This window comes from Oncorhynchus keta, chromosome 22 (assembly GCF_023373465.1).
Source record: "Oncorhynchus keta strain PuntledgeMale-10-30-2019 chromosome 22, Oket_V2, whole genome shotgun sequence".
Lineage (NCBI taxonomy): Eukaryota > Metazoa > Chordata > Actinopteri > Salmoniformes > Salmonidae > Oncorhynchus > Oncorhynchus keta.
This window is the reverse complement of record NC_068442.1, coordinates 38,257,081-38,284,010: the sequence shown is the minus strand read 5'-3', so window position 1 is coordinate 38,284,010 and position 26,930 is coordinate 38,257,081. Positions and strand designations below refer to the sequence as shown.

The 26,930-nt window shown below is 41.6% G+C and overlaps 2 protein-coding genes across 21 annotated transcripts in view; one reads left to right on the top strand and one right to left on the bottom strand.

The window, feature by feature from the left end:
- The first annotated feature begins 3,481 nt into the window (after positions 1-3,481).
- Positions 3,482-13,157, top strand: kcnn1b (potassium intermediate/small conductance calcium-activated channel, subfamily N, member 1b). Its single transcript, XM_035797784.2, has 8 exons — positions 3,482-5,618; positions 5,725-5,820; positions 7,971-8,389; positions 8,911-9,052; positions 10,187-10,297; positions 11,621-11,748; positions 11,874-11,943; positions 12,030-13,157. Exons 1-8 carry the CDS (start codon positions 3,984-3,986, stop codon positions 12,309-12,311), a joined length of 2,883 nt encoding a protein of 960 aa, XP_035653677.1. The 5' UTR covers positions 3,482-3,983; the 3' UTR covers positions 12,312-13,157.
- Positions 13,158-19,801: 6,644 nt separating this feature from the next.
- LOC118401430 (polyamine-transporting ATPase 13A3-like) overlaps positions 19,802-26,930 on the bottom strand; it is a 57,668-nt gene continuing 50,539 nt past the window's right edge. For 4 of the 20 annotated variants that reach the window (XM_035798922.2, XM_035798923.2, XM_035798921.2 and 1 more), the window contains one exon: positions 19,802-26,392. In XM_035798922.2, coding sequence (XP_035654815.1) covers positions 26,183-26,392 — 210 coding nt within the window. In that variant the 3' untranslated portion in view covers positions 19,802-26,182. The remainder of the gene's footprint in view (positions 26,393-26,930) is intronic. The other 16 variants (XR_008075571.1, XR_008075565.1, XR_008075570.1 and 13 more) reach the window with 16 other exon arrangements.

Here is a 26,930-nt window from a genome sequence, read left to right as displayed (position 1 = left end):
GTGCTGCCTTTCTCTATAACGTTTTTTGTTTGTTTACAGCACAGCCACATTCAAATGGTAGCCTGCTGACCAAACACACCACAGTCTTTGTAACGTTGCCTGCCACCCGTTTGAAAGTGTGTGACCACAACGTATTACTTAAAGGAAATGTTTGTAGCTCCATCTCACTGGCTTCTTGAAAGTAGAATTTATTATGATTGTTTAATTATAATAGTGAATATGATTGTTCATTCAAATGTCATAACTCCAAGCATTATTTTGAACCTCTTTTGATTGGCGAGAGACTATCACTGGTATCCTTTGTGTTAAACCCCTCAACTTCATAGCTACATTAAGCATAATATAACACTTATATTAAGCCTATATGTTTAATAATGTATACATTAGTCAATGACTGCATTAAGCAGTGTGCATGTTACCAAATGCTTTATTATTCTGAACAAAAATATAAATGCAATTTCAACGATTTTACTGAGTAACTGTTTATAAAAGGAAATCAGTAAATTAAACAAAAAATGTATTAGGCCCTAATCTATGGATTTCACATGACTGGGCAGGGGCGCAGCCATGGGTGGGCCTAGCTCCCAAGTGGGTGGGCCTATGCCCTCCCTGGCCCACACATGGACCAGTCATATGGAGGTCCGAGGCTGGTGTGGTTTACACTTCTTCTACGTTTGTGAGGCCTTTCGGATGCACTGCCAAATTCTCTAAAAGGACGTTGGAGGCAGCTTATGGTTGAGAAATTAACATTCAATTCTCTGGCAACAGCTTTGGTGGACATTCCTGCAATCAGCATGCACATTGCACACTCCCTCAAAACTGGACACATCTGTGGCATTGCGTTGTGTGTCAAAAATACACATTTTAGTGTGACCTTTTATTGTCCCCAGCACAAGGTGCACCTGTGTAATGATCATGCTGTTTAATCAACTTCTTGATATGTCACACCTGTCATGTGGATGGATTCTCTTGGCAAATGCTCACTAAGATGGATGTAAACAAATGTGTGCACAAAATTTGTGTGTATGGAACATTTCTGGGATCTTTTATTTCAGCTCATGAAACATGAGACCTACACTTTACATGTTGCGTTTCTATTTTTGTTCAGTATAGATCAGATGTTTAATGATGACTTGCTGTGGCAAAAGCCAATTTCACTTTTAGACATTAGTCTGATGCAAGAGCCTTCATTTATCACAGCTGTATATGTGAATGACACATAAGGAAGTAATAGCTGTGTGTAGGCTATTCTTACATTAAACAATGCCAGGTAGAGAGAGCTGGGTATGAGAACCCCCCCCCCCCAATGTTTATTTATTTATTTAACCTTTACTTAACTAGGCAAGTCAGTTAATAACAAATTCTTATTAACAATGACAGCCTACCCCGACCAAACCCTCCCCTAACCTGGACGACGCTGTGCCAATTGTGCGCCACCCTATGGGACTCCTGATCACGGCCGGTTGTGATATAGCCCAGAATCTAACCAGGGTCTGTATATAGCCCAGAATCTAATACAATGCCTTAGTCTGCTGCGCCACTCGGGAGCTCGATGTGGCCCAACCTAACCGTAAATTATTACGTTGGATTGGAGCAGATAGCTTGGATTATTATTATAAACATACAATCTTCACTGTTTATGATTCAATAATTAATGTCAAACTGTGTTTCTGGAGGATATATAACGGGTCACAGATTTTAGATTTATTATAATTTTCTGGTGGTCTCATTCGTGTGCAGATAAGACACTTTGACCCCATTTCAATTTGTCAAGAACAAGATCCTAACTCTGAGTCCTTTTTTCCCAATGTGCTTTGAGAAGGAGAAAGAATGTGAGGAATCAAGGAAAGATGAATAAGAAAAAGGCTTTGTATGGTCCGTCCTTGAGGGAGGAGATAAGAGGCTCTGTGTTGGCCTTTGAACTACAAAGCATCAATAACAAGTTTCTCTGACCGCTAATTGACAATTCTGCTTTGAAGAACCAACAGTTCTTTTAACTATTTATGGGCCTGCTTTGAGTCCATGTATGTGTGATCTGTGATGTGGTCCTTATTGCTTACATCCGATGTCACAACCTTTTCTGTATCCTGTTGCTTTGTCCCCCATTCTATTTGCATGCCAAGCCTTTAATAAGCCCAGCAGCTGCCCTTTCTTCAATTTGAATCCTAATGATCACTTTCAAAGGAAAGCGGCCCTATCTCAAGTGTAGGAAGAGCCTGTCTAAGAAGAGCCTGTTGTCTGGCTCCCACTTCAGATGCCCTTCGAGCGGTGCCCTTCCCCGGTACTGGCCAAGATCACCTCCAAGTTGTGTCTGGATTTCTACAAGGACAGGGAGAGAAATGTATCTGAAGGAATAAGGTAAGAGTCTCCAGGCTAAGGGGTATGACTACTGGTCTGGTCAGTTGTCTAATGCTTTGGGTCGATAGAGCAGAGAAAAGGACAATAATACATGCAATAGTTTTTCTTTTTCCTAAAGGGACACACGATTGGGTAAAAAAAAATTGAGCTAGCAAAGAGAGGGTCGATAGCAGTTCAGTTTAAATGCAATAACTTAAAATGCATTTAACCAGTTCCTTGTAGAGTTTCTTGAATATTGTGTAGTTGCTTGATAAATTAGACTAGGTTTCTTGTCCTGAAATGCTTTCAAAGATTATCAGTTATATGTTGAGGGCAAGTATTTGTGGTGCAGTTGTTAAAAGAATGGAAAACTTAGTAAATCAGGAGACGGAAATTATGAATCATGAATAATCTGTGATATTGATTCTAATAATTTTCTTAAATAAATAGAACTGTGGATGTTTTAGCACAGTTGGCAAATACACAAGGCTACATAACGACAAAAAAGATTTGAGTACAAACAAAAACAAAAAGCAATGTAAAAATGTCTAAATAGTTTATTCAAAATGATGCGCCAGTTATTGTTGACAATAGTTTTATTTTATTCAAGCCTGCCCTACATCCTTTCAGTAGCAATGGTGATATCCCTGTTGGAGGAGGATTCATATCAGAGGGGCTCTCATCTGGTTTTGACAGGGGCTCTCCAGTCTCACAAAATGTCTCTGTTAGAAGTCCTATGTTTGCTTTAGATCTTTGTTAGCTTTTGCCCTCAACTGTAGTGCACACTGCTTTAATTCACTTAAAAAGGCTTTAGAAAATTGTCTTTATGATCAGATATGACACTTTACAACTTTGAGGGAGTTGAGTCAATGTCTTTGTATTGTATTTGTTCATGTTTTCTCTGCTTTCTTGCAGATTATTCTTGTGTTAACGCAACACCCTTTCAGCTGGACGACTGTAATACACCATGCATTGGCAAGTGCACATGGTTACACTAATATATGAGGTTGCTTTGGGAAACATTTTTATTCGAATCTGGATTCCTTCCTAGCAAACTCTTTGTAGTTCATCAATGTAAACAGTGTTAAAAGTGACAAGATTTACCCAACTGCCTTTCCAGCATCACAGTATTGAAAAACCTGGACAAAATCACCGGATTATTAATAAATTCTTAGTTAACTAACAAAAACAAAAAGTTGAATAAAAAGACAATTAAAAACAACTAAATATGAATCCAATTTTCAAAATGTACAGGAGCCATTAAGTTAATCTTCCAGCGGCTCTGGGGCATCATCAAACTGGGTGCTACACATTAGTAGTGTAGAGGAGTAGTTAGCCAGCTAGCTATGGAGTCCATAAGGAGAGGCTGAGGACAATGAGGTGTGCAAAAGGTTCCGCACCTGTCTCTGATTGACTCTGATATGACCACTGACCTCCCTCGCTGTAACCAAGACACCCCCCCCCTCCCACCACCACTTGGATCGTTCTACTTCCGTTCTTGCCTCAACTCCCTGACTTTTACATTTTCTTGAATCACATTTTATTAAATGAAATGTGGTTACTTGTATGTATTACTGCAATTTAGCTTTTAGCTGCCATAGTACACATGACATTAAATAAACCATCATCATCATCATACATTAATTATGAGGCTGGTTCTAGTCAAACCCACCAATGCAACACTTCGGCTTGATTCAACAGGAGACGCTTGCAATGACCGAGACCCCGATCACAGTAACTCAAGAGGGCAGTCCCTACCAGACAAAGCCCCTGATGTCATGCAGGATTGCTACTCTGGAACTGCCCTCCACTACCAAACATTAGTGCCAGAGCAGAGCACTAACAGCATGTCCCCTTCCACTTCTCTGCCACTGGCTACTCCGAATGGAGTCGCTCCACCAAGGAAATCTCCACCATTAAAAATGACACTTTCCCATCTGAGCAATCAAGAACTCCTACGCTTTTGTAGCCAGGTGGGTGGTACTCTTGAACTGCAGCGCGGAAGCCCACTCATGGCCGAGTGGCATGGGACCACGGTGGAACGTCCTAATGACGACTGTGGCTCTGTTTGCTATTCTCCTAGTACAAAACATGGTTCAGGGGTGGCAGGTTTCCAGCCACGATCAAAGCAGGGCTTCCTGAAGGACTACCTCTCCACATTTTCTAAGGGAACTCCTCCTTCTCTGCAGTATACCCACTCCTATCCTCAGGACACCCTGGCCTCATCGTCATCCCAGTTTTTCACGCAGAAACCAAATCAAGCTGATCCCTCAACAGAGACCATTGATCACCAGCAGGATAATTTCAAATCCCGATGCAGAGGAAAATACTGGCTGAAGGAGTATAGTCAATGGCAGCAGACCCATAATCATTTCAAGCTTAAAGAGCATAATCTACCACCAGTATTGACTTCTGAAAAACCAGAACCTTCATTCAATATACCTATGAAAGGCAATGAGTCAAGTGAAGTTAGGCAGCTCTTGGTTTTGTCTCAACCTCAGGACCAGCAGCAACCTCCCATAGAAACGCAACACCAATGGATGTTAAGGAATGGTTTACCTAGCTGCTGTGCGAATGAGGGTGGAGTACATTGTGGGAGCCAACAACCTTCCTTACACCAGCATCTACATCAAGACCCTGAATGGCAGCATTGTTGTGATCATTTTAGCACCCTAAAATGCCATCAGTCTTCTCTTTACCCATCCAGCAGCCCACGAGTGAATAATTCATCCGCGGCTACTAGCAACAAAAGCAGTGTTCACTCCTCTTCCAGTTGCCATCGGTGGACTGAGAACCATAGTCTAGTGGGGAAAAGTCAACGACAAAGAGAGCAGAAGGTACATCCTCATACCAAAAAGGTTGGCCATGTTCTATCGATGCCTTCCCTGTCCAAGAGCAGTGGCCCACTCCTTCCCGACACAGTTGTGACCAGCGCTAAATACAGTGGGGATGTTGGAAGACCCCCGAGCAGCCTTGGAGCTTCACCACCAAACCTTTCAGAGCTGGACTCAGAGAGGCAAGAGCCCCTTCAGACACTCCAAAGGTCTGTCTTGGAGGAGGTGTTCTCGAAAGGCTTCAGCGAGAACAACAGTAAGGCGAACAGTGAAGGAGGAAGCAACACGCCACAGAAGAGGACCAAGGACATTGGCTATAGATTGAGCCAGCGTAAGGCACTCTTTGGAAAGCGCAAACAGTTGAGCGACTATGCCTTGATCTTTGGGATGCTTGGGATCGTCATCATGGTGATGGAGACGGAATTGTCCTGGGGGGTTTACACGAAGGTAAGAAATGTCTCTATTGTAGTGGATTGACCTCAAATAATGTAAGCTAGCATTGGTAAGAGAAGACTGATTCAAAATACATCTTAATTGTCTGTCTTCTCTGCAGGAATCCTCATACTCATTCTCTCTGAAATGCCTTATCAGCCTTTCAACTGCTATATTGCTCGGACTAATCGTGATGTACCATGCACGGGGAATACAGGTGATATGCATCCCCATCTCGATAATAATATTATAGTTTTCCCCCTTGCTCTTACAGTGCCTTGCGAAAGTATTCGGCCCCCTTGAACTTGGCGACCTTTTGCCACATTTCAGGCTTCAAACATAAAGATATAAAACTGTATTTTTTTGTGAGGAATCAACAACAAGTGGGACACAATCATGAAGTGGAACAACATTTATTGGATATTTCAAACTTTTTTAACAAATCAAAAACTGAAAAATTGGGCGTGCAAAATTATTCAGCCCCCTTAAGTTAATACTTTGTAGCGCCACCTTTTGCTGCGATAACAGCTGTAAGTCGCTTGGGGTATGTCTCTATCAGTTTTGCACATCGAGAGACTGACATTTTTTCCCATTCCTCCTTGCAAAACAGCTCGAGCTCAGTGAGGTTGGATGGAGAGCATTTGTGAACAGCAGTTTTCAGTTCTTTCCACAGATTCTCGATTGGATTCAGGTCTGGACTTTGACTTGGCCATTCTAACACCTGGATAGGTTTATTTTTGAACCATTCCATTGTAGATTTTGCTTTATGTTTTGGATCATTGTCTTGTTGGAAGACAAATCTCCGTCCCAGTCTCAGGTCTTTTGTAGACTCCATCAGGTTTTCTTCCAGAATGGTCCTGTATTTGGCTCCATCCATCTTCCCATCAATTTGACCCAACTTCCCTGTCCCTGCTGAAGAAATGCAGGCCCAAACCATGATGCTGCCACCACCATGTTTGACAGTGGGGATGGTGTGTTCAGGGTGATGAGCTGTGTTGCTTTTACGCCAAACATAACGTTTTGCATTGTTGCCAAAAAGTTCAATTTTGGTTTCATCTGACCAGAGCACCTTCTTCCACATGTTTGGTGTGTCTCCCAGGTGGCTTGTGGCAAACTTTAACGACACTTTTTATGGATATCTTTAAGAAATGGATTTCTTCTTGCCACTCTTCCATAAAGGCCAGATTTGTGCAATATACGACTGATTGTTGTCCTATTGTCACGCCTTGGTCATTGTATTATGTGTTTTCGTTATATATTTGGTCAGGCCAGGGTGTGACATGGGTTTATTTTGTGGTATTTCGTGTTGGGGTTTTGTAGTTATTGGGATTGCGGCTGTATCAGTTATTTCATGTACCGCGATTCATTCATTAAAGACACGAGTAACCACCACGCTGCATTTCGGTCCGACTCTCTTTCTACAAACGAAGAACGCCGTTACACCTATGGACAGAGTCTCCCACCTCAGCTGTAGATCTCTGCAGTTCATCCAGAGTGATCATGGGCCTCTTGGCTGCATCTCTGATCAGTCTTCTCCTTGTATGAGCTGAAAGTTTAGAGGGACGGCCAGGTCTTGGTAGATTTGCAGTGGTCTGATACTCCTTCCATTTCAATATTATCGCTTGCACAGTGCTCCTTGGGATGTTTAATGCTTGGGAAATCTTTTTGTATCCAAATCCGGCTTTAAACTTCTTCACAACAGTTTCTCGGACCTGCCTGGTGTGTTCCTTGTTCTTCATGATGCTCTCTGCGCTTTTAACGGACCTCTGAGACTATCACAGTGCAGGTGCATTTATACGGAGACTTGATTACACACAGGTGGATTGCATTTATCATCATTAGTCATTTAGGTCAACATTGGATCATTCAGAGATCCTCACTGAACTTCTGGAGAGAGTTTGCTGCACTGAAAGTAAAGGGGCTGAATAATTTTCACAAATGCTCTCCATCCAACCTCACTGAGCGCGAGCTATTTTGCATGGAGGAATGGGAAAAAATTTCAGTCTCTCGATGTGCAAAACTGATAGAGACATACCCCAAGCGACTTACAGCTGTAATCGCAGCAAAAGGTGGCGCTACAAAGTATTGACATAAGGGGGCTGAATAATTTTGCTTGCCCAATTTTTCAGTTTTTGATTTGTTAAAAAAGTTTGAAATATCCAATAAATGTCATTCCACTTCATGATTGTGTCCCACTTGTTGTTGATTCTTCACAAAAAAATACAGTTTTATATCTTTATGTTTGAAGCCTGAAATGTGGCAAAAGGTCGCAAAGTTCAAGGGGGCCGAATACTTTCGCAAGGCACTGTATTTCCCATTGAATAAATCCCCTTGTTCGCCCTACTCTCCTTACACCTACACACACAGCTCTTCATGGTGGATAATGCAGCTGATGACTGGAGGATTGCCATGACTTATGAGCGGATCTTCCTAGTTCTGCTGGAGCTGCTGGTCTGTGCCATCCACCCCATCCCGGGCCAGTATGTCTTCACCTGGACGGCCCGGCTGGCCTTCACCTACATGCCCTCAGTAACTGATGCCGACGTGGACATCGTCCTCTCCATCCCCATGTTCCTCAGGCTCTACCTGATCAGTCGCGTCATGCTGCTGCACAGCAAGCTCTTCACAGACGCCTCGTCGCGCAGCATCGGCGCAATCAACAAGATCAACTTCAACACGCGCTTCGTCATGAAGACTCTCATGACCATCTGCCCAGGCACCGTGCTGCTGGTCTTCAGTGTCTCCTGTTGGATCATCGCCTCATGGACAGTGCGCATCTGTGAGAGGTACAGGCCCCGCCCCCAACACCGTAGGCTGTTCCACCAGCACTGTATCATTTGTACCCAGTACATTTCACACTGAAAAAGATCCGTATTTGAGATCATGAGAGATTACAGCCTCATGTTTGATTATGGCTCTACTTTGCCTTTCTGCTTGATATAGGTCATACATTTCTTTATGTTTAATTATATAAGATGTTAATACACTGTAGGAAAAACCCACTGAGCACAGACATAAATTCAATGTCTAGTTTGGATTGACATTTGGTTGTTATCAATTAACCAGGAATTTATCATGAAATCAACAACAAGAAAAACGTCACACTGTCATTGGATTTCGGGATTAAGTTGGGTGGAAAAAAGACAAAATTCCATTACGTCAGTGACTTTTTGCCAGTCCAATCAGTTTTCCACGTTGATTTTACATCATCACACAGAGGTGGGGGTGGAAGCAACATTGATTCAACCAGTTTTTACCCAGTGGGTAGATGTGTTTATTACAACAGGTATATTTCTTGTTCCTCCAGATATCATGACACACAGGAAGTGACCAGTAACTTCCTTGGGGCCATGTGGCTCATCTCTGTCACCTTTCTCTCCATTGGTTATGGAGACATGGTCCCTCACACTTACTGTGGAAAGGGTGTCTGTCTGCTGACTGGAATCATGGTATGTTTCCAACACATTCCCCAATTGACAAGTGCCAAAAGAGATCTTTGACATTCACGATGAGGTAGCTCTAGTGCAGGGTTATTTTATTTATATTTTTATTGTTGGACAAAAGATTAAAAACACCATAAAATTAGCTCCAATTGACTTTCATTTTGGAAGTCTGTTCCAAAGTAATCCAAATCAAATAAAAAAAATGTCATATACACGTGTTTAGCTCCAATAGGGCAGTAATATCTAAAAATACACACAATCAAAAGTAAAGGAATTATGAATATATCAATATTTGAACGAGCAATGTCAGAGCGGCATAGACTAAGATACAGTAGAGTAGGATAGGATACAGTATACATATGAGATGAGTAATGCAAAATATGTAAACATTATTGTGTGGCGAGTGTTCCATTATTACAGTGGTCAGTGATTTCAAGTCTATGTATATAGGCCAGCAGTCTCTAATGTGCTAGTGATGGCAATTTAACAGTCTGAGATTGAAAAACAGCTTCTGTCTCTCGGTCCCAGCTTTGATGCACCTGTACTGACCTCACCTTCTGGATGATAGCGGGGTGATCAGTCAGTGGCTTGAGTGGTTGTTGTCCTTGATGATCCTGTGACATCGGGTGCTATAGGTGTCCTGGAAGGCAGGTAGCTTGCCCCCGGGGATGCGTTGGGGAGACCGCATCACCCTCTGGAGAACCCTGCGGTTGCGGGTGGTGCAGTTGGCCTACCACTCGGTACTGCAGCCCGACAGGATGCTCTCAATTGTGCATCTGTAAATGTTTGTGAGGATTTTAGGTGCCAAAGAAATGTCTTCAGCCTCCTGAGTTTGAAGAGCGGCTGTTGCACCTTCTTCACCACACTGTCTGTGTGGGTGGACCATTTCAGTTTGTCAGTGTTGTGGAAGCTTTCCACCTTCTCCACCGCTGTCCCATCAATATGGATAGCGGGGGTTCTCCATCTGCTATTTCCTGAAGTCCACGATCAGCTCCTTAGTTTTGTTGACTAATTTGTCAGACCCATGGTGTATGGTCTGATATATCATGGCTGTCAGCTAATCTGCTTTTAGTTTATGATATTGAATAAATCACATATAATGACTCTTGAAAGTATTAGTGCCTGTGTCTTTCTCTCCAGGGGGCCGGCTGCACTGCCATGGTGGTTGCTGTAATTGCGAGGAGGTCAGAGTTGACCAGAGCTGAAAAGCACGTTCACAACTTCATGATGGACTCTCAGCTATACAAACGAGTAAGTGGACATTAGAGGTCTTCATGGCTATAAAAAGTTGTGCCTGACCTGAACCCGTGGATTATTTCATTTGAGTAATTTTAACCCCTTTTTCTCCCCAATTTCATGATATCCAATTGCGATCTTGTCTCATCGCTGCAACTCCTCAATGGGCTCGGTAGAAAACATCAGTTGAACAGTGTTTCCCCCAAAACATGACCGACCAAGCCACGCTTTTTAACACCTGCTCGCTTAACCCAGAAGCACCAATGTGTTGGAGGAAACACTGTTCAACTGATGACAGAAGTCAGATTGCAGGCACCCGGCCCGCCACAAGAAGTCGCTAGAAAACGATGAGCCAAGTAAAGCCCCCCCGGCCAAACCCTCCCTTAACCCGGACGACGCTGGGCCAATTGTGCCTCGCCCTATCGGTCTCCCAGTCATGGCCGGTTGTGACACAGCCTGGGATCGAATTCCAGGCTGTGTGACGCGGCAACACTGCGATGCAGTGCCTTAGACCACTGCAGCACTCAGGATGCGGACCTGTGGATTTACTACCCAAACCTGATACATACCTGATCATATCAAAAAATAAAAAAAGATAATGCCCCCAATCAGCAACCCAATAAGTAAAATGTTGTTGAAAAGGTGTATTTGTCTAATGTTGAAAGCATGTTCATTTTCAGTTCTAAGGGCAAGTTTAAAGGCCCAGTGCAGTCAACAATGTGATTTTCCTGTGTTTTATATATATATATTCACACTATGATGTTGAAATAATACTGGGAAATTGTGAAAATGATAATGCCCCAGTAGTATATGAGCTGTTTGAAAAGAAGGCCTGAAATTTCAGTCTGTTTTAGATGAAGTTTTGGCCTAAATATATAATATTAATCATTCTATTAAATTTAAGTTACTATCCAATTAGTAGAAGGCTTTCGAAGTAGTCCATTTTCTTCTTCTACTACTTCTATGAGTTGGCAAACAAACTGAAAGGGTGCACACTGCCACCTGGAGTGTGTTGTTTGAACAGGTATAAAGCCAAGGTTGGTGATTTACTTCCACCTGCAGTTATGGAATGTTTCCTCACAAGTATAATTAATTGGCTGATCTCTCCCGGTGACCTGGATGGACTTATTTAGTCATCCATTAACCCTTTGGAAGCCCCACTCAGTTGCCTACTTCAACATGGTGAAAGTCCTCAATGGCCATGCTATCAGGCTTTTGGGAATTAGTGTCTATCTATCTTTATGGGCAAGTCAGACTCCACTGCTAGGGCAGTCCATTATGACTATCTGCCATGTCAGCCAGTCTGTCTTGTCTCTGTTTCCTGGAATGTTCCCAAAGGTGAAAAACACAGCTGCCAATGTACTCAGGGAGACATGGCTGATCTACAAATACACAAAATTAATCAAGAAGATCGATCACGCCAGGGTACGCAAACATCAGCGGAAATTCCTGCAAGCCATTCACCAGTAAGTAGTGTGCCTTTTCAAACCGTTGTTAAATAAAGATTTGTTTATTTGTGTGTATGTTACACTGCCTAAGTTAACCCTTCCCTTTTCCCCCCATAACTCTCTCCCTCTCCCACTTCATCTAGATTGCGCAGAGTCAAAATGGAACAGAGGAAACTCATCGACCAGGCTAATACACTTGTGGATCTAGCCAAGGTGACTAAGAACCTTCATCATCTCTAATTTATAGATTTTTTTCTAAACACTGATTATGAAAGTTTGACACTGTTTTTGCTCCATAGACTCAGAACATGATGCATGATCTGGTGTCTGATCTGCAGCGGCGCAGCAAGGAGCTGGATAGGAGGATCGGTAGTCTGGACGACAAACTGGACTCCATCCTAGTCAGTCTGCAGACCCTACCCAGCCTGGTCTCCCAGGCCGTCACACAGCAGCACAGGGACTTTCTGGATGGCTTAGCCCCCCGTGTTCAGACAGCCTCGAAGGGCTCCGAGGACAATTGGGTTCCCGCCAGGCGTAAACGTTCCCCCTACACTACACCACAGACCATATCTTACAGCTGACAGCCTGCCAGTGCCATCTCCACTGTTGTGATCTCAAATTATGTATTTATTTAATATTGTATTTGATACTAGCCAGGGACATTCTAGCCTCTGTATGAATTTGAGATTGGTTCGATCTCTCCAGCACCATCCCGCAGCTGTTTACCAAAACAAGTAACAGCGTGGCCGACTTGAAGGTTTTCAGAATACCAAATTCCTGCTTGTGTACCTGGGTCATTCTTGAATTGCGGTGGAATTTGGGTATGGAATTTTGGAAAACAATTTACTTAATTTTAGGTTATTTCTTATTTAATTTGGGTGTTATATCTTTTGTAACACCAATGACACCAAATGATCAATGGAATTCTCAAACATAGGCTATGTCATACTAAAGTGTGATGAGCTAATAACTGTATTTAACCCCCTAAAGTCTAATTACTATAGTAAAAACATCCTAATAAAAACTATGTCAGTTTAAGCTAGAGATATGTTTTTGCATTGGATGCGGCTCAATCCACCTCATCCGCCTATGTGGCAATTCCGCATCTGCGGTGAAAGGTGACAGAGCAAGGGAGGTGTTTGTCAGACCATGAGACGTCCCAAAAATTGGTGTTCTCCGTTTTGCTCTACAAGCGTCTTGGGACTTGTCTGAAGTCGATATACAGCCGATCTGCCAACGTCTGTCTGTAGCGTCCAAACAGTTTGGGCTACACACTAATATGACTCCTCTGTGGAAACGAACACGTTTTGCTCTAGGACACCCACAGGCCTCACAAGACTTGTCTGAAGATCCCCCGGTACCAGTTGAAATAATGAATGGAAGTACAGTTTGTACACACCTACTCATTCAGGGGTTTTTCTTTATTTTTACTATTTTATACAATGTAGAATAACAGTGAAAACATCAAAACTATGAAATAACACATATGGAATCATATAATATATAATAATAATATATGCCATTTAGCTGACGCTTTTATCCAAAGCGACTTACAGTCATGTGTGCATACATTCTACGTATGGGTGGTCCCGGGAATCGAACCCACTACCCTGGCGTTACAAGCGCCATGCTCTACCAACTGAGCCACAGAAGGACCATATAAACAAATCAAAACATATTTTATACTTGAGATTCTTCAAAGTAGCCACCTTTTGCCTTGATGACAACTTTATTCTTTCAACCAGCTTCACCTGGAATGCTTTTCCAACAGTCGGCGTTCCCACATATACTCAGCACTTGTTGGCTGCTTTTCCTTCACACCGCAGTGCAAATAATCTCAATTGGGTTTAGGTCAGGTGATTGGAGGCCAGGTCATCTGAAGCAGCACTCCATCACTCTCCTTTTTGGTCAAATAGCCCTTACAAAGCCTGGAGGTGTGTTGGGTCATTGTCCAGTTGAAAAACAAATAAAAACCCTGGATTGAGTAGGTGTGTCCAAACTTGACTGGTGCTATATATTTGGAGACTGTTTACTGCCAAAAATAAGGGGGTTAAGTATGTGTTCCCTGATCTCAGATATAGTACAGACACTTCACATCAAACTTCCTTTTTATATATATGACTTTCTTAAAACAATTCCCCCTCCCCCGGCGTAGATTTATGGGTTAAGGCCAGGATTCAATCAGATTAGTGGTAACAGTGTTAGCCAACAAACGCATAGCTTTTCATTGCCTTTGTTTAGATCATATCGGTGGTGTAACTGCGTCAGAGACGGTAAAGAAAGCGAGACACCCCACGCCCTCATTTTTTCAGGTCGGGTCGCCACTATGGTCTACCCATTGGCCCCGGGAAGGGGGTGCCAGGGCTGGCATTATGGGTGGGCCTTAGGGGGCCTGGCCTGCCCTACCGTACATTCTTGCCCATGCAAATAATAATAATAATAATAATAATTATTAATAATAATAATAATAATATATGCCATTTAGCTGAATATTGATTATTTATTTGACCGAGACACACGCCAACAGAAAGACACATCTCAGTTAAAGCATCAGAGCAAGTAAAACAGCGCCCCCCCTGTGTCAGTATGTGTAGAACATGTATCTGATGCTGCCTGGACCAAAAGAGTATGGCATGTCATACTATTTCTGTCCAGACAGCATCAGATACATGGGCTACATATAGAGGGGTGCTGTTTCGCTCGCTCAGATGCTTTCTCCAGCGATATACTGTAGTTTCTGCAGAGAGGAAGAGACGAAGGGAGAGGGCTAACTCTCGTCAAAATATGTCCAGAATAAGCCCAATGCATTTATATGGGAATAAAATGCAGCCCTAAACTTGTCACCTGCCTTCCCGCCTTTAGGACAAAGACTCCCATTGTTAGGGCAGACATGAGCATCTCGTCATTATATACAGATCTCTGGATTAAGCCTCTTGCAAATTGGAAAGAAAAGTTGGCCTGGATTCAATCCAATCACGTTTTCTCTCCAAAATGTACCTTTTAAAAAGGCAATGTTAACGCATTCAAGGAGTCTGCATTCATGGTAAAGGCTGCATGCCTGCTCAATCAGAAATGAACTGTGTCAACAAAGTATGATTGGATTGAATCCCGGCCTAAAGTTGAAGTGTTACAGATTCCACGATAGAAATGTAAAGGTCATTTCCAATTAAGCCGACATACAGTGCCTTGCGAAAGTATTCGGCCCCCTTGAACTTTGCAACCTTTTGCCACATTTCAGGCTTCAAACATAAAGATATAAAACTGTATATTTTTGTGAAGAATCAACAACAAGTGGGACACAATCATGAAGTGGAACGACATTTATTGGATATTTGAAACTTTTTTAACAAATCAAAAACTGAAAAATTGGGCGTGCAAAATTATTCAGCCTCTTTACTTTCAGTGCAGCAAACTCTCTCCAGAAGTTCAGTGAGGATCTCTGAATGATCCAATGTTGACCTAAATTACTAATGATGATAAATACAATCCACCTGTGTGTAATCATGTCTCCGTATAAATGCACCTGCACTGTGACAGTCTCAGAGGTCCGTTAAAAGCGCAGAGAGCATCATGAAGAACAAGGAACACACCAGGCACGTCCGAGATACTGTTGTGAAGAAGTTTAAAGCCGGATTTGGATACAAAAAGATTTCCCAAGCTTTAAACATCCCAAGGAGCACTGTGCAAGCGATAATATTGAAATGGAAGGAGTATCAGACCACTGCAAATCTACTAAGACCTGGCCGTCCCTCTAAACTTTCAGCTCATACAAGGAGAAGACTGATCAGAGATGCAGCCAAGAGGCCCATGATCACTCTGGATGAACTGCAGAGATCTACAGCTGAGGTGGGAGACTCTGTCCATAGGACAACAATCCGTCGTATATTGCACAAATCTGGCCTTTATGGAAGAGTGGCAAGAAGAAAGCCATTTCTTAAAGATATCCATAAAAAGTGTTGTTTAAAGTTTGCCACAAGCCACCCGGGAGACACACCAAACATGTGGAAGAAGGTGCTCTGGTCAGATGAAACCAAAATGGAACTTTTTGGCAACGATGCAAAACGTTATGTTTGGCGTAAAAGCAACACAGCTCATCACCCTGAACACACCATCCCCACTGTCAAACATGGTGGTGGCAGCATCTTGGTTTGGGCCTGCTTTTCTTCAGCAGGGACAGGGAAGATGGTTAAAATTGATGGGAAGATGGATGGAGCCAAATACAGGACCGTTCTGGAAGAAAACCTGATGGAGTCTGCAAAAGACCTGAGACTGGGACGGAGATTTGTCTTCCAACAAGACAATGATCCAAAACATAAAGCAAAATCTACAATGTAATGGTTCAAAAATAAACATATCCAGGTGTTAGAATGGCCAAGTCAAAGTCCAGACCTGAATCCAATCGAGAATCTGTGGAAAGAACTCAAAACTGCTGTTCACAAATGCTCTCCATCCAACCTCACTGAGCTCGAGCTGTTTTGCAAGGAGGAATGGGAAAAAATTTCAGTCTCTCGATGTGCAAAACTGATAGAGACATACCCCAAGCGACTTACAGCTGTAATCGCAGCAAAAGGTGGCGCTACAAAGTATTAACTTAAGGGGGCTGAATAATTTTGCACGCCCAATTTTTCAGTTTTTGATTTGTTAAAAAAGTTTGATATATCCAATAAATGTTGTTCCACTTCATGATTGTGTCCACCTGGTTGTTGATTCTTCACAACAAAATACAGTTTTATATCTTTATGTTTGAAGACTGAAATGTGGCAAAAGGTCGCAAAGTTCAAGGGGGCCGAATACTTTCGCAAGGCACTGTACACAATCCATGTCTCAATTGTCTCAACACTTAACAGTCCTTCTTTAACCTGTCTCCTCCCAGTCATGTACACTGATTGATGTGGATTTAACAGGTGACATCGATAAGTGATCGTAGCTTTCAACTGGATTTAACTGTTCAGTCAATGGAAAAAGCAGATGTTCCTAATTGTACACTCAGTGTATTTAAAAACAGATACTTTTAGACTTTTACTCTTACTTCACTTTTGCTTGAGTCATTTCCAACTAAGGCATCTTTACTTTTACTTAAATATGACACTTGGGAACCTTTTTCACGACTGCTGCATACAGATAGATGTCGGATTTGAATTTCAGACAGTTTTCTACAGCTGGTAAATTATCCTGTAGAAAAATAGATGTTTAATTATCATGTGGATCATAATTAACTGACATTTTTGTATGGGTTCATACATTTTTCATTAAGTCTGAAATTTCAAGATGCAAATGACAAACTTCAGAAGCCTTTCAAAATTAAATGCACTACAGGTTTTAAATGTCCTGCGTTGCAGGAAAGTTCTGCAACAGGGTGATTCAGTTGAGATCCTACATCTGTAGTGAGCATGCTGAGCCTGTCATCTGAGCATGCAGCCCTATCCATCAGGTGGAGAAACACTGACATACACTTTTCCTCAACAGTGGAGATGCAGGCTGCTGGAGGCCTTCCAAGAAACCGGTTTTCCCTTGTACACTGTGTGTGTCTGCTAAATGACTTAAATGTAAATGTGTGTGTGTGTGTGTGTGAGAATGTGCATGCGTGCAACTGGGTGTTTCCATGCCCTCCTGCTGAGATTAACAAGGTGTTCCCATGCAAATGAGTATATTACATTATTGGAATGCTGAATTACAGGTGGAACATGTTATCAAGACAGACATCAACACGTCTTAACAGAATACTCTCTCTAAACCCGAACATACTATCACACACAGAGTGACGCCTGATAGGCGTGGGAAATGGAGAGGCAATACAGTAATGCCTGGTGCCCAAATTGATGACGTACAGTGGGCCGTGCAGCTGAGAGACCAGAAAGGACGAACGGATTAGGTTAAGTCAGTTCAGACAGTCATCCTGATGAGCCCTTCCCAGTTAGCTAGTTTATCCTGGCTAGCTGGCAACAACAGCAGCATGGCTTTAATTAAAACGTTTAAAAGAAAGTGTTTTTTCAATGGGTGAGGGAGAAATAACTTGTAGTATTGGTCACCATCTAGATGTCACCATGAAATACCAATTATCTAACGACAAGCAGGTGTGAATTACCAGTGCAATGATATTGTATCGAGGTGCTTGCCACTGTTGCTTCCCACTTGGCAGGAGTTGCTTCATCAAGCAGCTGTTATCACATGTCCCTGGCAGTAGCTTACGCCCCAATTTGTTCCATCCCACTTGATTATATTTCAAATAAGATAGCATCCTACACAGGAAATAACTTGTAATATTGGTAGTAGCCATCAAGATGTCACCGTGATACAGTCTACTGCTGTAATTTGCACTGCAAGCACACAACGCGGGGCACAATGTGTCCTTCACTCCCACATGCCAAGTTGCCAAGCATTGCTATCCTGCAAAAAGAAGAGGGAAGTAGCTAGATAGTGTAGCTAATATCAAGTCAGAGTGACAGCTAAAGCACACCTAATGTAGTAATTTTCACACAATTACTGAATAATACTTTACACTCTCAAGTCCCAACTTCGGCAGACAAGTTTCAAATTCTCGTTGAAGTTTGATATATCCAATAAATGTCGTTCCATTTCATGATTGTGTCCCACTTGTTGTTGATTCTTCACAAAAAAATATAGTTTTATATCTTTATGTTTGAAGCCTGAAATGTGGCAAAAGGTCGCAAAGTTCAAGGGGGTCGAATACTTTCGCAAGGCACTGTATGCAGCATTTACGGTGAATGCTGTCTCCACTAAAGTGGGAACATTGAAATTTCAATTTCAGTCACCGATGATGCGGATTAAATAGAGCCCTACAATTCTGCTCTGTTTGTATGGGATGTGCTATTTTACAGAATTTTGACTTCATAATGTTCTCAGCAACTAGGCTAAAATGAATAATATTGATAACATTTAAATATTTTTAGCTCCTGATGTGTTAAATTATTCACTTTTTATTACTAAATCAGACAATATTGCACCAGGGAATTTATGGAAATGTGTTACATGTTGATCCAGTGCATCCCAAACATGCTCAATGGGTGATATGTCTGGTGAGTATGCAGGCCTTGGAAGAACTGGGACATTTTCAGCTTCCAGGAATTATGTACAGGTCCGTGCATTATCATGTTGAACCATGAGGTGATGGTGGTGGATGAACGGCACGATAATGGGCCTCAGGATCTCATCACAGTATCTCTGTGTATTCAAATTGCCATCGATAAAATTCAATTGTGTTCGTAGCTTATACCTGCCCATACCATTACCCCAACACCACAGGGCACTCTGTTCACAATGTTGACATCAGCAAACCGCTCGTCCATAGGATGCCATACACGCTGTCTGTTGAAACCGGGATTTATCCATGAAGAGCACTTCTCCGGCATGCCAGTGGCCATTTGCCCACTGAAGTCGGTTACGAAGCCAAACTGCAGCCGGATCAAGACCCTGGTGAGGATAGCGAGCTTCCCTGAGACGGTTTCTGACAGTTAGTGCAGAAATTCTTCGGTTGTGCAAACCCACAATTTCATCAGCTGTCCGGGTGACGTGTCTCAGATGATCCCGCAGGTGATGAAGCCGGATGTGGAGGTCCTGGGCTGGCGTGGTTACACATGATGTGTGGTTGTGAGGCCGGTGGGACATGCTGCCAAATTCTCTAAAACGACAGAGAAATTTTACATTCAATTCTGTTGTAACAGCTCTGGTGGACATTCCTGCAGTCAGCATGCCAATTGCATGCACCCTAAAAACTTGCGACAACTGTGGTACTGTGTTGTGTGACAAAACTGCACATTTTAATGTGGCCTTTTACTGTCCCCAGCACAAGGTGCATTTGTGTAATGCTGTTTAATCTGCTTCTTGATATGCCACACCTGTCAGGTGGATGGATTATCTTGGTTTAGGAGAAATGCTCACTAACAGGGATGTAAACAAATTTGTTAACACAATTTGAGAGAAATAAGCTTTTTGTGTGTTTGCAAAAATGTATGGGATCATTTATTTAAGCTCATGAAACATGGAACCAACACTTTACTTTATATTTTTGTTCAGTATACTTTAACCTGAAAAAGTAGTAAAAAAAAAGATGTTTATTTGACAACCACATTTATTGAAAAGAAAACAAAAGACAATTTTAAATACAATACTAAGTAAAGAAATACAAATAAATACAAATAAATTACAAGTACAAAAATTTGCTAAGTAATTTACGTTTACAAAAGTTTTTAATTTTCAGAGAAGCCTCTGAGTTTGGGAGATTGCTTGTTGTGCTACCAAATCCAATCTACATACAATAGAACTGTAATAAAATGTTTACCAACAGGATTGTTTTTAATTCAGTTAATTACCTAACTTCATTGTATTTCTTGATTTGTTACAAATACACATTTCCCTGAGGAAACAATTCCACTGGAAGATCAGACTCAGCGTCAGATATGTTCTAAATGCCTCTTAATGGTTTGTTTCAAACACTTAAATAAAAAGCAGGTGATTAGAGATGTCAACAGGTGGTATAATGTACCTTAAAAAAAAAGAATTTCAACATACACTTAATCGCTTTGATTTAGCAGATTCTTTGTAAGTGAAGGGGAAAATGAGGAAGCATACTAACTATTTGCAAGTTTTAGGGTAATCATCATTGATTGAAAGTTGAAGCATTAAGGTTAGTCTGAATCATTCCCCTAGCAGCAAAATTATCCCTTCTAGACAAGAGAGAGAATACCGGTTGCAATATCCACAGCAATGCACATTATTCAGCCTGTAACATTGAGATTTGACAAAAAAAAAAACAGACAGCGTATATAAAACTCAAAGCATGGTTTACACGTTTAATGTGACAGGTGCTAGTGAAAATGGACATTGAGCTAAAAGGTCAGAATATTTCTGCCCAGAAACAGTGTTTGTCGAGCTGAGGTGCCAATATATTAATAGAATCCCTTATTTCAATCATTAGATTCATGGTAACAGTTTACAGTGAGCACTGAGAAGATATTTCTCACGACTAGATATTGGTCGTAGAGCACAGGCGTCAAAACTAATTTCATGGAGGGCTGAGTGTCTGCATGTTCTCACTCCTTCCTTGTACTTGATTGCTAAATTAAGGTTATTGATTAGTTGGGAACTGCCGAGGTCTTAATTGGACACAAATTGAAAGGAAAAAACAAAAACCATTAGACCCTCGGCTCTACATGGAATGGGTTTGACATCCCTGCTTTAGAGATATAACTAGGCCCCAGTTTTTCCCTGGTTAGGTCACAAGCCCTATAGCAGGGGTATTTAACTTTCACCCTACGAAAGTGTGTCCAACTCTTTTCAGAGAGAACATTGTCTGCAGGTTTGCGCTCCTCCCTTGTACTCGATTTATGAATTAAGGTCACTAACTAATAAAACTCCCCATCACCTGGTTGTCTAGGCCTTAATTGAATGGGAAAAAAACTAAAACCTGCAGACACTAGGCCCTCCACAGACTGAGTTTGACACCTCTTCCCTACGAGGTCCGGCGCCTACCGGTTCTGTTCTACCTGATCATTAATTGCACACACCTAAAATCAGTCCCTGATTAGAGGGGAACAATGGAGAGAAAGAAGAAGAAAAAGGCTAACTGGCTTCGAGGTCCAAAGTTTAGTTTGAGGGCCCTAGTAGTATCAGACAATTGCACCTCAACATCATTGACTTAAATAATTATAGAAATGCCCAATGGTCTCATGTCTGATTCAGGAAGATAAACACATAGCATCGCTTGTTCCATAACATTGATAGTGACAAAACACTGGAAAGAAATCCAAACATTACAACAACAAAAAAAGTGTACAAACAACTGATTGTGACAAAACAGTACCGAGAGTAGAAAGCACCACTACAGCCCTTCGATAAAAGCGCATTATCCATATTTCAAGCACATATCTAAACAATGTTTTTGAAGGTATATCTAAAAACACATACTGTAAATGTACATTTTTAAAAATACAGCTAGTCCAATTTTCTTTGTATTATTAACATTAAAAAGTCCATAATGTTCCAGTCTGATTTGGAGGTGGGCCTTTTTGAACTTTCTGGAAACATGACTTGTTTACAACCACTTAAACATTTAAAATGTGTTTTACTCTATAATCATTCAACAAAAATTACATTTTTAATTTTAATAACTAAATGTAAAATTGAACATTTTGTTCTGAAAATAAAAATGTGCATCTCGTACAGATATTTAGGAAAGATCCCCTCAACATAATTAAATACCAACACCAATGTAAATCATTCTTCAAAAACATTGAGTAAATATACCTTTACTAAAAGCAGAACTGTCATGGATTCAATCTAAAGTTGGTTTGCAGAAACAGGTTAATTGTCACAGGATGTACTCTTGTTCCTGGTCATATATTGTCAATGACCAAAATTGCTGGATATTCCTGGAGAATGTGCTCTCTACTGTGCATTCTTTATACACCTGTGTCATATTACCGACACTCCAAAATCACCTGTGTCATATTACCGACACTCCAAAATCACCTGTGTCATATTACCAACACTCCAAAAATCACCTGTGTCATATTACCAACACTCCAAAAATCACCTGTGTCATATTACCAACACTCCAAAATCACCTGTGTCATATTACCGACACTCCAAAATCACCTGTGTCATATTACCAACACTCCAAAATCACCTGTGTCATATTACCAACACTCCAAAAATCACCTGTGTCATATTACCAACACTCCAAATATCAGGAACAATATACACTACCGTTCAAGTTGAGTCACTTAGAAACGTCCTTGTTTTGAAAGAAAATAGTATCCGCAAAACACCAGTCTCAACGTCAACAGCGAAGTGGCGACTCCGGGATGCTGGCCTTCTAGGCAGAGCTGCAAAGAAAAAGCCACTTCAGAATGGCCAATAAAAAGAAAAGATTAAGATAGGCAAAAGAACACAGGAACTCTGCCTAGAAGGCCAGCATCCCGGCGTCACCTCTTCACTGTTGACATTGAGACTGGTGTTTTGTGGGTACTATTTTATTATATTATTATATATTATTATTATATTATTACTATTTAATGAAGCTGCCAGTTGAGGACTTGTGAGGCATCTGTTTCTCAAACTAGACACTAATGTACTTGTCCACTTGCTCAGTTGTGTACCGGGGCCTCCCACTCTGGTTAGAGACAGTTTGCGCTGTTCTGTGAAGGGAGTAGTACACAGCGTTGTGCAGGATCTTCTTGGCAATTTCTAGCATGGAATAGACTGATGAGTTTAAAAAAAACAACTTATTTGTTTATGGCCATTTTGAGCCTGTAATCGAACCCACAAATGCTGATGCTCCAGATACTCAACTAGTCTTAAAGGCCAGTTTAAAGGCTTCTTTAAAATCAGAACAAGTCTTCAACTGTACTAACATAATTGCAAAAGGGTTTATTGATCAATTATCCTTCTAAAATTATAACTTCAATTAGCTAAAAATGTGCCATTGGAACACAGGAGTGATGGTTGCTGAAAATGGGCCTCTGTAGATATTCCATTTGAAAAGAATCCGCTGTTTGCAGCAACAATAGTCATTTACAACATTAACTATGTCGACACTGTATTTCTGATCAATTGTATGTTGTTTTAATGGACAAAAAAAACGTGTTTTTCCTTCAAAAACAAGGACATTTCTAAGTGACCCCACACCTTGGAACGATAGTGTATGTCTAGTAGAGATCTGAAAGGTTTGATCATGCAAATAATGTATAACTAGGACATCTGTTGTTGTCATTCCTGAAATTGAAATGTCAATCTGAAAAATAAAACAAGTGATTTATGCAGAAATAAAACGAGTTAACACTTTGCCTTAATGGCCCAGTGAAGTCAAAAACTAGATTTTTCTGTTTTATATTTTCACACTGAGGTTGGAATAATACTGTGAACTTGTGAAAATGTGTAAGAGCTGTTGGGGTGGAGTTTTGGCCTGTCTGGTGACTCCACCAGGTGGTAAATTAGTTAATAGACCAATAAGAAAGAGGTCAAAACCTCTGCCAATAATAGCTCATTCTCAGTTTTCCCCGCTCCACTCGGACCACTCCCAGCAAAATTGCTATTTGCTAAGAAGCCATTTTTGCTTAGAGCTCACATATAGACTACATTAGATTATTATTATGGACAAAAGAGCAAGACTATTTTTATTTGTCAAACTGCAGCCAAGGATGAATTATTATGTCACCAAAATAAGACCCTCGATATTTACTGGAAAGAATTAAGCGCATCTACTTGCACTTTCACCACCCTTTGAAGTTCATCATCAATTATTTAGATCTGTAACATAAACTGCATGCTTTCCTGATGAGTATTAGTGGGAGGACTACACATCATTGCGTGACTCTAAGTTCACATTGATATGATAGTTACTATTATCATAAAAGCATTACTATTTCCTCCGCATAATTATTTTTGCTGAGTTTACCGGGAAAAAATGGTTTCCATCAGGCCTGTCATGACATTTTTTATCCGACATGTACTTTACTCTCATAAAAAGGTTGGATGTAAACCTGGTTAGTCAGGTACTTAATTGTTACCCAGAAATGATTTGATATTGAGATAAAAACAGCTGCATTGACCTTTAACACCAAGTAAATACATCATATTTAAAGATTTGAACTTGCATTCTTAGCGATACCTCTCAGTATTGTGATTCCGGCAATTCTGACACACATTTGGAATGTCATCAAATAAAATATTTACATCAGATGAACACAAACTAGGATCTCTGACGATATGTGACGACCTGCTACTATGAGGAGAAAGATTGGCTTATGACTGACTGGCAGAAAATGACATGTACAACACATCATGAGGCTGGACAGCAATGCACAACAAACATTTTCTGTAATGAAATAAACTGTTGAGAAAATATATACAGTGACAGAGTGTGTATTGTATCTTTCCGAATTTGGATAACAATGGTGGCTAGTGGGCGGAGATATAGGAGGACGGACTTGTAATGGTTGGAATGAAATTAATTCATCCATTCGAGCCATTACAATGAGCACGTCATCCCATATCTCTACACAGCAGCCTCCTCTGATGGACAATGAGTTTTAAGCCCTTGACTGTGCAGTGAGCAATGCTAATACAATACATTCATGCTACCATGGCTTTAGTGGAGTATACATTGGTAGTACAGTATCTTGCCAGTTGCATGGTTGTATGGAGAGAGCGCACGCATACGGCTAGGTAATGAATTTCACAATGCCTCACCTTTCACCATTATATCATTTTTTTTCTTTTTTAAAGACAGACCTTCTCCATGTGGAGCAACGCTAGCCCATGTGAGGCCAGTTTGACATGATTTTGCAAGTCTATTCGCCTTTGGATGGTTTCTACATGCAGGGGGGGTAGGTTGCTGCTACCCGTGATTCCAAGCCATTTGCATGCTGCCTCTTGTTATGCCTAGTTTCATAATACAAAAAGGTTCTGGTACCTGTTCAGCAATATTAATACTACAGTACTGTTGGGTAAGCAGTAGTATTCCAACCACCATATAACAATGGCTAAATGGAGCTGCCACCATATAACAATGGCTAAATGGAGCTGCCACCATATAACAATGGCTAAATGGAGCTGCCACCATATAACAATGGCTAAATGGAGCTGCCACCATATAACAATGGCTAAATGGAGCTGCCACCATATAACAATGGCTAAACGGAGCTGCCACCATATAACAATGGCTAAACGGAGCTGCCACCATATAACAATGGCTAAACGGAGCTGCCACCATATAACAATGGCTAAACGGAGCTGCCACCATATAACAATGGCTAAACGGAGCTGCCACCATATAACAATGGCTAAACGGAGCTGGGTTCATGCACATCCATGCTTCAAGTGCCCTGTATGATAACCATGTTAGTGGAGATGGCTGGTGGCTGCTTACAAACAAAAGCAAAAATGTGAGAAGGTCTGGAGATCATGGAGGAATCACGGCAACACCAATTACAATTGTAAAAATCATTACCGTTTTAAGACTAAGATTGGAGTTTCGTCAGTTCGCTGCATAGTTCTGCAAGGGTTAAAAAGCAGTGAGGCAATGATTAAACTCATAATAATGACACAGGGGTCTGACTGCCACAGGACCCAGCCTGTGGACAACATGGACTCCTGGACTGCAGGTAGACCAGCTGAAGGCGGGGTGGATATAGAGTAGACCATACTGGGGGTGTATTTGTGTAGTAGACAAACCATTGTATACCAGGGGGTGGTGGCAGGTTGAGGGGTTTGGTTGGTGAGGGTTACGTAGACCAGCCAGGGTCTGAATAGTATGCTGGATCTGAGCAGCAAAGAGCATGGAGAGATCCACACTACCATTTCTTCACCCCAAAATCCTTTTCTACCATCACCCCATCTTTCGCCTTGTTCTTTACATGGACCACTGTTTCTTTTTGTCCTTTTGGTCGGGAGTGTGTGTTTTTGCTTTAGCCAAGAGTGGGCCGGGGGGGTGCTAGGAGTCGGCCATTATCTGGTAGGAGCCATTTTCAGAGGGGTTGCCGGGCAGTGGGTGCTTGGCCTCGGTGGTGGTGGTGGGTTTGGGGGGCCAGTCGGGGTCCACGCTAAGCTCCTGGGCCAGGTGCATGTAGCGCGCCTTGGGTACCTTCCTCCGGCGGCAGCACAGCCACGACAGACACTTGGCTCCCCAGAGGTCGATGCCCCCCTGGAAACAGCACGATAACAACGATGAGAAGAGGGCAAAGGAAACGGCAAAGAAAACAATGAATATTCCCCACTCATTCTCTTTCCAATTGATCCCTTTAAATTACAGATTTTTATTTTCATGCCTTTAGACAGTAGAATGACATCACATGCTTATGTCACCACATGCACTATATAAGCAAAAGAAGGTAGTGATGAGATTCAGATTGGTTCACTTTATTGCAGAATGCACATTGTTTTATAATGGTTAATAACTGAGACAATTAAATAATTTCCTGGGGAACTTTCCCCTCAACAGAAAATGTTCTTAGTCCAGCATTGCAATACGTTTTGGGGATTGAAGTTTTTCTGCCAGAGAATTACCTCAAAACAAGCAGACAAGCTAAGATGCTGCGGTTCAGAAAAAAAGGTCATTGTGACTATTTGCAATTGGAAATGGGAGCCCATTTTACCTACTACATATGGAAGGAGGCCAAGAGTGACCATGTGTGGGACATACCAGCTAACCTGCAGTGTATACATACCTGATCTAGGCCATG